This window comes from Terrapene carolina, unplaced genomic scaffold (assembly GCF_002925995.2).
Source record: "Terrapene carolina triunguis isolate 2854851 unplaced genomic scaffold, T_m_triunguis-2.0 Scaffold833, whole genome shotgun sequence".
NCBI lineage: Eukaryota > Metazoa > Chordata > Testudines > Emydidae > Terrapene > Terrapene triunguis.
Window position 1 is genome coordinate 3,295,753 of NW_020665184.1, and position 10,611 is coordinate 3,306,363.

Here is a 10,611-nt window from a genome sequence, read left to right on the forward strand (position 1 = left end):
TTGTGCTGTTCTCCCTCCTACCAGTCCTTAGAACTGTGAACTCTACCATTTCATGATCACTTTCATGGTACAATGGTTTGCCCAGTGCTTTGAGATCCTCAGACACCGCTGCTATCAGGGAATTATGATTAGTGAGTCTGTTATTCGGTACGTTACCCTTCTCTGAGCCCAGCTGCCCAGAGATCCACCCACCTCCCTGTGTTCCTCCGGCCAGCTAGGAAGAGACTTGGATCTACTCCGGAGTTCTGCAAAGAAGCAGATGGCTCCTGCACCCACCCTGCCTGAGCGGTTAGACGCACCAGCGGCAGCCAGAAGCGGAGCCGGCTCAGGCCCAGACGGGGTCATTGTCACCCGACTCCGAGCTTTGGTTGGGCGTGTGGGCAGGGATCCCCTCCCTCCCTCGGTCACACTGACTCATCTGCACCTACAGCACAAGCCTTGTATCCCCCCCATCACGCCGAACGGGATCCCTGGCCTGCCCCTCTCCACCGCGGGCTCGAGGACTCCCCGAGGTCCCTTCCCGTGATTTCCAGCCCATCGCTGTTCTGGTTGGGGAGGGTCTTGCCCTCTCCAGGTGCACGGGCGACAGAGCGGCAGGTCCTTTCTGGGTGTGCCAGGTAGACTGGTGCCAATCGGTGCCACCGCTGCCCAAAGTGGAAGAAACAGCAGCGGCTGCTCAGAGGTGCAGGGGCCTGAGGCTGGATTTGGCTCGTGGTGCTTGGGTTCGGTTTTAATCTAGACTTTTAATGATTCAGGGCCATCAACATCAGGAGGTTCCTGCCCTGCTAAGAACTGAGCTGTGCCCACCCCACCCCCCACAGCTCGTTCCAAGCCGGGGACACAGACATGTTACGAGCTGGGGCTGGATTCAAACCAGCAACCTCCAAGGGAAAGGCCCCATGTCCCACTGCGGGGCCCCTCTAACGCCCGGGGGCCATACGAAGCAGCATTAACCATGACTAATGCCTGGAGCTGATACAGGCTCCGTGCGTTGCCCTGCCAACGGCTAACACCTCCATGGGCGCCCGCGGGGGGCTGCTCCAGGGTGGGGTCGCGAGCCTCACACACAGAGCAGAAGGTGCCTGGGCAGTCAGTTTATTTGAGACCAACAAACCAAGAGGAACCAATGTAAGCCACTGGGGGGGCGGGAGCATGGGGTTACCTGAGCGTCTGGACTGGACTCATTGTAAATGGAACAGTCCCAGGGCACCGGAAAAAGGATTGTACATGCACACGGACACACGCACACACACGCACACTCACATGCACACTCCCACGTGCACACACAGGCTCACACTCACACGCACGCACATGCACACACGCACACACACACACGCACAGGCACCAGGGCTAGACATCCTGGAGAGCTGCGGCCCGGCTCGGCTCCTCTGCTCGGTCCCAGCCCACCAGCCGGGGCACAGCAGGGAAAGGGCCGTGACCCCACCGCCCCTGGAACCAGTCCCCCGCGGTGAGGGCTTCCGGCTCAGACACCTCTGGGCTCCTCCTTGTCCTCACCCAAAGGCTCAGGCTCCTCACTGCCCAGTGCTTTCCCCTTCCCCGAGTCGCCTTCCCCACTGCGGGCGGGCGGGGACAGCCCTGGACTGCGGCTGCCGCGGGCCGCAGCTAAGACGTCATGAAGCGTTTTCTCACAAGCCACCACACTACCAGGGCTACGCCGCCGAGAAACACAATCACCCCCAGCACCACTGCGACTATCACGATTCGGGACCTTGGGGGAACTGTGGAGACAGTGGGAGAAACACGAGTCAGGGGGGGAGCCCCAGCTTGCTTCCCCCCCCCCCCCCCCCGGCCCCCGCGCCCCTTCCCCCCCCCCCCCCCCCCCCCCCGACAGGACACGGTAGCCCTGTCTCGGTGGCCCCCAGCCAGCCCTTGCTGTCTGCCCTGACAAGAAGGGGATCAGACCAAGCCGGCAGGGCTGGGGACCCTGCTCCAGACAGAGACCACCCCCCGGCCCAATGAATAGCCCCGGCCTGGACCCACAGACACGTCACGAGGGAGCCAATGACTGAGGCAGGCATGGAGCCCGTGGCTCCAGGTCCCAAGTGCTCCCAGCCTTGGGCCCGGCTCCGGGGGCTGGCACGGAGCCCCTCAGCAGAGGGGAAGGAAGGCGCCCTGGGGCCCGTTGCTTTTACCTTCGACGAGGACATCGACCTGCCCCGAGCTGGCCCCATATTTGTTCTGTGCCAGGCACCGGTAGGTCCCGTTGTGCGCGCGCTGGGCCGAGCGCACGGTCACCCTCCGGCCGCGGTCAGACAGCTCCACGCTGGTGTTGGAGGGCAGTTCCCAGTGCAGCTCGGGCGGGGGATTCCCCTCGGCGCTGCACCGCACCGTGAAGTTAGCGCCGACCCCGAACTCCAGCCGCTCCACGGAGACCTTCACGCTATGGGGCGGGGCTGGAAGGGCAGGGGGAGAGCGGGGGTCAGCAAGGAGGGGCCATCTGGGAGTGACCCCCTGTGGGCCCTAAGGGGGGGGACTGATCCCCACCTCCCACCCATGTGCCCCACACCGTCAGGCTTGCCCCGGTTGTCTCCTGGCCACCCTGCCAAGGGGGCGATAGGTATCACTGTCCTGGCATTACTGGGGGGCAGCGATGGGAGTCTCGGCTCCAGGGTCGGAGTCCCAGCTCAGGGTGGGGTCAGAAAAGAGAACCCTGCCGGGGCTTTCCCGAGTGCTGCAAAGGGAGGGGGGTCTAGTAGTTATAAACAGGTGTTGAGAGCCAGGACTCCGGGGTTCTATCCCAGCTCTGGGAGAGGCCTGGGGACAAATGGGTCAGAGCCGGGGGCTGGGAGCCAGGACTCCTGGGTTCTATCCCTGGCTGTGGGAAGTAATTTTGTTTCTTATTTCCATGGTCTCAAAAAGAGACAAAAAGTAATAGCAAAAAATAATTTTAAGTACATCAGAAGCAGGAAGCCTAAACAGCCAGTGGGGCCACTGGATGATCGAGATGCTAAGGGAGCACTCAAGGATGGAGAAGCTAAATGAATTCTTTGCATCGGTCTTCATGGCTGAGGAACATGAGGGAGATTCCCAAACCTGAGCCATTCTGTTTAGGTGACAGATCTAAGGAATTGTCCCAGATTGAGGTGTCATTAGAGAAGGTTTTGGAACAAACTGATAAACTAAACAGTAATAAGTTGGTATTCACCCAAGAGATCTGAAGGAACTCAAATGTTTGAAATTGCAGAACTACTAACTGTGGTTTGTAACGTATCATTTAAATCAGCTTCTGTACCAGATGACTGGAAGATAGATAATGTGATACCAATTTTTAAAAAGGGCTCCAGAGGTGACCCTGGCAATTACAGACCGGTAAGCCTGACTTCAGTACCGGGCAAACTGGTTGAAACTATAATAAAGAACAAAATTGTCAGACACAGAGATGAACATAATTTGTTGTGGAAGAGTCAACATGGTTTTAGTAAAGGGAAATCATGCCTCACCAATCTACTAGAATTCTTTGAGGGGGTCAGCAAGCATGTGGACAAGGGGGATCCAGTGGACATAGTGTATTTAGAGTTTCAGAAAGCCTTTGACAAGGTCCCTCACCAAAGGCTCTTAAGCAAAGTAAACTGTCATGGGGTAAGAGGGAAGGTTCTCTCATGGATTGGTAACTGGTTAAAAGACAGGAAACAAAGGGTACGAATAAACGGTCAGTTTTCAGAATGGAGAGAGGTAAATAGTGGTGTCCCCCAGGGGTCTGTACTGGGCCCAGTTCTATTCAATATAATCATAAATGATCTGGAAAAAGGAGCAAACAGTGAGGTGACAAAATTTGCAGATGATACAAAACTACTCAAGATAGTTAAGTCCCAGGCAGACTGCGAGGAGTTACAAAGGGATCTCACAAAACTGGGTGACTGGGCAACAAAATGGCAGATGGAATTCAATGTTGATAAATACAAAGTAATGCACATTGGAAAACATAATCCCAACTATACGCATAAAATGATGGGGGTCTAAATTAGCTGTTACCACTCAAGGGAGAGATCTTGGAGTCATTGTGCATAGTTCTCTGAAAACATCCACTCAGTGTGCAGCGGAGTCAAAAAGGTGAACAGAATGTTGGGAATCATTAAGAAAGGGATAGACAATAAGCCAGAAAATATCATGTTGCCTCTATATAAATCCATGGTATGCCCACAGCTTGAATACTGCGTGCAGATGTGGTCGCCCCATCTCAAAAAAGATATATTGGATTTGGGAAAGGTTCAGAAACGGGCAACAAAAATGATTAGGGGTATGGAACAGCTGCTGTATGAGGAGAGATTAATAAGACTGAGACTTTTCAGATTGGAAAAGAGACGACTAAGGGGGGATAGGGATAGAGGTCTATAAAATCATAACTGGTGTAGAGAAAGTAAATAAGGAAGTGTTATTTACTCCTCATAACACAAGAACTAGGGGTCACCCAATGAAATTAATAGGCAGCAGGTTTAAAACAAACAAAAGGAAGTATTTCTTCACACAATGCACAGTCAACCTGTGGAACTCCTTGCCAGAGGATGTTGTGAAGGCCAAGACTATAACAGGGTTCAAAAAAGAACTAGAAAAGTTCATGGAGGATAGGTCCATCAATGGCTACTAGCCAGGCTGGGCAGGGATGGTGTCCCTACCTCTGTTTGCCAGCAGCTGGGAATGGGTGACAGGGGATGGATCACTTGATGATTCCCTGTTCTGTTCATTCCCTCTGGGGCCCCCGGCACTGCCCACTGTCGGCAGACAGGACACTGGGCTGGATGGACCCTTGGTCTGACCCAGACTGGCCGTTCTGATGGTCAGGAAGCTGCTGCACACTAAGGACTAAGGACCCACTCGCAGTAACTGACAGCTCCTCACCCCAGACCTTCAGGGTGGCCCTGGCGCTGTTACTCAGCACCTGGAGGCCCACGCGGAGCCAGGCCTGGCACACGATCTCCTGCCCGTGCTGCGTGGGCCGCACCACGAAGCTGTACCGCACGGCCGGGCTGCCGCGGCTCTCGTTGAGGGTGCTGTTGTCCCCGCTGCTCAGGGTGACGTTGATGTCGGAGGGGCTGGAGCCGGACACAAGGCTGGAGACGTTGCAGGTGATTTGCTCCTGGTGACCGGCCACCATCTCGGCTCCCAGGTGGATCTCGGGGGGTGAGAATCCTGGGGGGTGGGGGGGGAGAAGGGGAAACAAAGGGGAATGAACCTTCCTGTACTTCTCCCTGCATATAACGGGCCAGGGGCTCTGCCTTCTTGTAAAGACTGTGCTCGATGCCCGGGGAGGCAGGACTCCTGGGTTCCGTTCCCAGGTGGGGGAGGGGCCGGTGGGGGGAGCTGGGAGCCAGGACTCCTGGGTTCCGTTCCCAGGTGTGGGAGGGGCCGGTGGGGGGAGCTGGGAGCCAGGACTCCTGGGTTCCGTTCCCAGGTGTGGGAGGGGCAGTGGTAGGAGCTGGGACACAGGACTCCTGGGTTCCGTTCCCAGGTGTGGGAGGGGCAGTGGTGGGAGCTGGGTGCTGGGAATCCAGACTCCGGGGTTTTACTCTTTGCACCGACTTCTAGTCCTTGGAAAAGTCCTTCCCCTCCCAGGGGCGGCACTGGGGGAGTGGGGGCGGGGGGGGGCGAGTGAGCGCGCGGTTAAACCTCAGCGTACGGTACACGTGGAGCCTGGCTTTTTCGATGATCTGCGGGTTGATGCTGTAGCACAGGGGCTCCAGGTTCCAATCCATGAGGTTGGAGATGTTCAGAGACACCCAGCCGTCTCCCCGATCCATCACCTTCGGCACCGACGTCTCCCAGCCCAGGCTGGTGTGATTGGAGCACGTGCTGGTGCAGTTCAGAACCACGTCACCCCCGAACGCCACCGCCGGGTCCTTGGGCACGATGCTCAGGCCGCATGGGTCCGGGCGCGCTGGGGAGCAGGGTGAGAATCAGACAGGCTCCCCCCAGCCCACATGGCCACAGCAGCCCACCCCCCTCTGGGGACACCACGTGGGCCAGGCCAGGCTGGTCCCGCAGCCCAGGCCTCCCTCTGGGACATTGGCCTGCGGCTCCAGCTGCAGGGGGGGGGGGTTGTGGGGGGGTGGGGGGGGGGGGGGGGGGGTTGTTACAGCTGCATGTAGCCCCGGGGAGTGAGGAAATGCCAGATCTAGGGGGGCCTCGGCAGCCTTCACCCCCCTTCTCCTGCCTTGAGATACAGCCGTTAATGAGCCGGGCACTGGGCTGTTCTCTCCCAGGACCCCGCCTCAGTCAGTGCCCAGAATGGACGCACAAGGGGGCAGCAGGCCTGGCAAAGTGTCTGTCACAGTTCAGGGCAACTGCACCTGTGTTTGCCCCCCTCCCCACTCCCCCAGCACTGCACTAGGCCTCCGGCTCCGCGGCATCACCTCTCTTGGGCAGAGACCTGCAGATCTCACTCTCCTGCAGGGTTCCCTGCCTACGCGGTGACCAAACCTGGCAGCCCAGACGGCTGGACGGCGCTTTCTCTGCAACGCCATGAACGGTGCTGTGGCACCCTGGCACCGTACTATTCACCACTGTCGTGTAATTAGGACAGGGTTTGTACAAAGTCTGCCTTGTGAGGTAGCATCCTAAAAGTCTTGGTCTGCTAGACATGAATGTCTCGTTGGATTGTCGGTGCTATCGTCGTATGTGAAGTTATGAAGTTTGGCTATGTACCTGTTACTGAAACGTGCTGAGGCTGAACACACCCACAAGCCGCCTTTCAGGCACAACAGTAAAAAGGCCAAACAATGTTGGTGGCTGATTGAAGAAATTCACACGAGCACAAGGATCACCCCAGGAACTGTGTGCAATAGAAACCTCTCTGAGCATAGGCGCCGACTTCGTGGACTGGAGCACCCATGGGGAAAAATTAGTGGGTGCTCTGCACCCACCGGCAGCCAAGCTCCCCTCACCACCTGCCCCACCTCCTCCTCCCCCCCTGAGTGCGCCACGTCCCCGCTCCTCCACCTACCTCCCAGCGCTTCCTGCCCGGCCGCCGCCAAACAGCTGTTTGGCAGCATTAGCACACTCCGGGAGGGTGGGGGAGGAGCAGGAACGTGGCATACTCAGGGGAGGAGGCAGGGAAGAGACGGGGCCTTTGGGGAAGGGGTTGTAATAGGGGCAGGGAGGGGGCAGAGTTGGGGCGGGGACTTTGGGGAAGGGGTGGGAAGGGGCAGGGCCTCATGGAAGGGGTGGAGTGGAGGCGGGGCCGGGGGCAGAGTGGGGGGTTGGGCACCCACGGGAAAGAGAGGAAGTCAGCGCCTATGTCTCAGAGACAGCTCCACACAGTGGGAACTGTTTGACCCAGGTCATGGCAAAAGAGCTTTCCAGCAAGTGGGGAGAAGATATAAAAAGGGGGAAATGACATCATGGGGGGACTTCACTCTCCCTACAACAACACACCTGGAAACACCTGAGGAATAAGACTGAACAGGGGGGAAGTGATGGTCCCAGGTTAAAGGGATTTTTAGCCTGTGTATGAAAACCTGGGAAACCCAAGGCAGCTTGTGCCTTAAGAATCCGCCAGCCTGTTTATCATGCAGGGCGAGAATTTGCGAATTTGTATCCTACCTATCGTGTGTGCTAAGCTCCGTTTGCGGTTTTGTTTATTAACTAGGTAATTTGCTTTCACTCACAATCACTTAAAATCTATCCTTTGTATTTAATAAACTTATTTTTGCTTTGTCTAAAACCAGCGTGTGGGAGTCGCAGCTCGGGGCAGAAAGCTGGTGCGTATTTCCTCTCCACATTGAGGGAGGGGGCGAATTTCATGAGCTTGCGCTGTGCAGTTCTTGGTGCAGTGCAAGAGGGTATAATTCTGGGTTTACACTCGGGGGAGGGGGGGGTGCCTTAGGAACTGGGAGGTGCCCTAGCTGAGCCTCCCCAGGCAGAGCTGCTCACAGCGTCTGCATGTAACTGCGGCTGGGTGTGTCCCTACCTGTGTGTGTGCTGGAGCCTGGGAGGGGGCTTGGCAGGCTGGTCACAGCAGGTCCCCGGGGGGACCTGTCACAGGCGCTTTGGCCCCAAACACAAGCTACTCCCCCGGCCCTTCCCAGTGCTGTTATTCTCAGGTGAAAGCGCTACGGAGAAGACACAGAGCGATGAAAGGGCCGGCACAAGCGTCCCAGAGACCTCCCCAGGCAGTGCTGCAAGCCCCACCCCACACTCAGAACAACACGCACCCTCGTGCCAGGTCAGTCTCCCCTGTACACCGCTCAGGTCTTTGGTCTTCAGAGCCCGGGAACAGCTAGTCAGCCGGACAGTGGTTCTTTGCTCAGGGCGTAGCCTCTCAAGGTTGGGTCTGCAGGTGGGAACTTGCTTCCCACCCATCCCCAGGTATTTCGTGGGAAACCCACTGAATTTTTCTTATCCCCAAAGTTCCTTTTTGTCTGGCACATAGTTTAAAATAGTCCTTTGATGCTCAGCCCACTTCCCAGGTTCACACGGCCCCCGTCGCCCTGCGAGGGATGCTACAGACATCCCACACCCACACACAGACTTGGCATTTATGCGCCAATGGACCCCCCCCCCCCCCAAGCTATTTAAACTTGATTCACTCAGAGCGATGCAAGACCCAGCAGGCAATTGCCACTCGCATCCCAGGGGCAGCCCGGCCTTTCTTTGTAAGGTTCGGGGGCTGGCGGTGACGTTACAAAGAACTCAAGAATAAAATCATTATAAATAACGAATCAAAGCCAAGGGCCGTGGCTCATTTGTAACTCACCAGTCAGATCCGTGTCCTCCCTACGGGTCTGCAAATGTTAACTCTTTAACCTCCTCCCTCTCTCTGGGTTAGGAACGGGGGCTGGAAGCCCAGTGTGCCAGCTGGCAGAGTGCTAAGCGGGAGGTTCTGTTTCCTGCCTTATGCCTGACCTAGGAGAAGTAATTTCCCCTTTATGGGCTTGTTTTCCACTTCAGTCTCTGGGAGCTTGTTTCAGTAGGACTGGTTCTCACGCTGCTTCTGCGCTGCGCCCAGCACGACAGGAGCCCGACGCCAGCCGGGGCTGTTCCGTGCTACCGAAATATGCAGAGAATCACCATCTCCAGCCATCACTAGTGCTTGGGAGGGGCCCACGGCCAGCGCAGAGCCATTCCAACAAACGCTTCTGCCAGGCTGGGAGAGTCTCTGCTACTCACAAGGTCTGTGTGTGTCAAAGCCGGCCAGCCCTGATGCTCCCTCCCCTGCAGCTTCAGCCGCAGCCCGAGGGGCGCTCGGTCTAGCCCTTCGGAGCCCCATTGGGGCTCGCCTCACCCCGAGCTGTGACAACAGAGCCCAGGTCCCGGTGCCCCCCTCCAAATCACCCCGGCCCGGCCCCAGAGCTAAAGGCACCAGCTGGCACCTGCCGGGCAGGTTTGGATGCTGTTGCGAGTGGCACTGCGACACCACAGGCAAGTCGGGAAGAGAAGGTTGAACCCACTCCCGACTGCTCATCTTCAAATTCCCCAGCCGCGCGGCCTGAGCTCCCCGCCAGCGGACCCGGAGAACACGCAGCTTACCCAGAGGCAGGCAGCAGAGCAGAACCAGTCGTGTCAGGCCAAGACAGAGGCAGTGAGATGTCATCCTGCACCAGGAGAACCGTGTGTCTGGAGAGGAGCCTGTGCGCAGAGGCCACCAACAAGGCAGGTCCCACCCCTTCCTGCTCCGGGCTGGGCAGCGTATCCTGGCGTGCTCTCCCCGCTCTCTGGGAGCGACCAGCCCGGCTACCAGGGGCAATCCCACAGGCTGCTCCTTGGGGCTGCGACAAGATGGGGTCACTGCCCACCCCACAGCCTCACCGCTGCTCTGCCCCTCTGCTTCCCACCGGGCCCCGGGGGAGCAGAGACCGGGCACAGCACCCCGCATGCTGGCCATGCGCCCACTCTGTCCCCCACACCAGGGGCTGGGCGCAGGCCTTTCTGCCCACTCCACGCAGGGCTGGGAGGCCCTGTATGGGGAGGCAACTCGTAGGGGGCATTTCCACCCCTTTTACGCTGCCCAAGCGGCATCAGCCCCCAATCTCGCCAAGCTGCAATTCAATCCCCATGGTGCCGATGCCTCCGGCCTCTCGGTGCATCCCCCCGGGGAGCCGGCTGCTGCCCCCTTCCCCGAGGGGTGAGAAGCGGTAGGAGGGCAGACAGGGGTGGCTGATCCATGTCCTGACCCTTAAAGGCAGTGAAGTATCTGAGACTTTTCCCCCGGGCAGATGTCCTGGCTGTAACTCAGCCCCCTCCCTGTGGCTTCAGCTGCATCCAGGTTTCTCCTTCACTTCCTGTCCCAAATTGTGGTGCAGTCTTGTTGTGCAGCTGTCATGCTCCACCCCAGAGGTGGCTGCACTTCACTGGTGAGGGAAAGGACCTGGTCAGCCCCTCCCCCGAGGTTGGGGAGCTTTGAGTTCTTCTAAAACCACCAAAAAAGGGCAAAGCTGCTTCTTATCACACCACCACACAGCTTCTGCAAGAATAAACATGCTGACAGCCGCACATGGCCGGGTGTGTGAAAATCTTGGCTCACCTTTACGCAGACACAGGGGGCTGTCAAAGGAAGAGGCCAGTCGCACCCCTGAGAGCAAGGGGAGGGGCTCCAGTCTGGCCTTGGCCAGGTCACTTGTTCCCTGCAGCCCGGAGGCACGGCCTTGGAAACCCAGC

General features: G+C 57.9%; 1 protein-coding gene across 4 annotated transcripts; it reads right to left on the minus strand.

The window, feature by feature from the left end:
• Window positions 1-1,430: 1,430 nt before the first annotated feature.
• On the minus strand, window positions 1,431-9,909 carry LOC112122866 (intercellular adhesion molecule 5-like). Of its 4 annotated transcripts, none has more exons than XM_026660627.2 (7): window positions 9,484-9,909; window positions 7,925-8,066; window positions 6,661-6,787; window positions 5,636-5,893; window positions 4,858-5,148; window positions 2,154-2,414; window positions 1,431-1,739 (listed from the first exon to the last, which is right to left on the minus strand). In XM_026660627.2, the coding sequence occupies exons 4-7, from the start codon at window positions 5,754-5,756 to the stop codon at window positions 1,624-1,626; spliced, it is 789 nt and encodes a 262-aa protein (XP_026516412.1). In that variant the 5' UTR covers window positions 5,757-5,893; window positions 6,661-6,787; window positions 7,925-8,066; window positions 9,484-9,909; the 3' UTR covers window positions 1,431-1,623. The 4 variants fall into 4 exon arrangements, with proteins under 4 accessions (XP_026516412.1, XP_026516411.1, XP_026516410.1 ...); XM_026660626.2 differs by lacking the exon at window positions 7,925-8,066 and adding an exon at window positions 8,711-8,859; XM_026660625.2 differs by lacking the exon at window positions 7,925-8,066.
• Window positions 9,910-10,611: the final 702 nt, after the last annotated feature.

What these genes read in the sequence shown, in the direction of transcription:
- LOC112122866 (XM_026660624.2), bottom strand. Translation starts at nt 9,838, where the DNA reads ATGGCCAGCATGCGGGGTGCTGTGCCCGGTCTCTGCTCCCCCGGGGCC. An exon ending in GCTCTGCTGCCTGCCTCTGG is followed by an intron (nt 5,894 to 9,483) that starts GTAAGCTGCGTG and finishes CCTGCTCCCCAG; the next exon opens with CGCGCCCGGACCCATGCGGC. An exon ending in GGCCACCCTGAAGGTCTGGG is followed by an intron (nt 2,415 to 4,857) that starts GTGAGGAGCTGT and finishes CTGCCCTTCCAG; the next exon opens with CCCCGCCCCATAGCGTGAAG.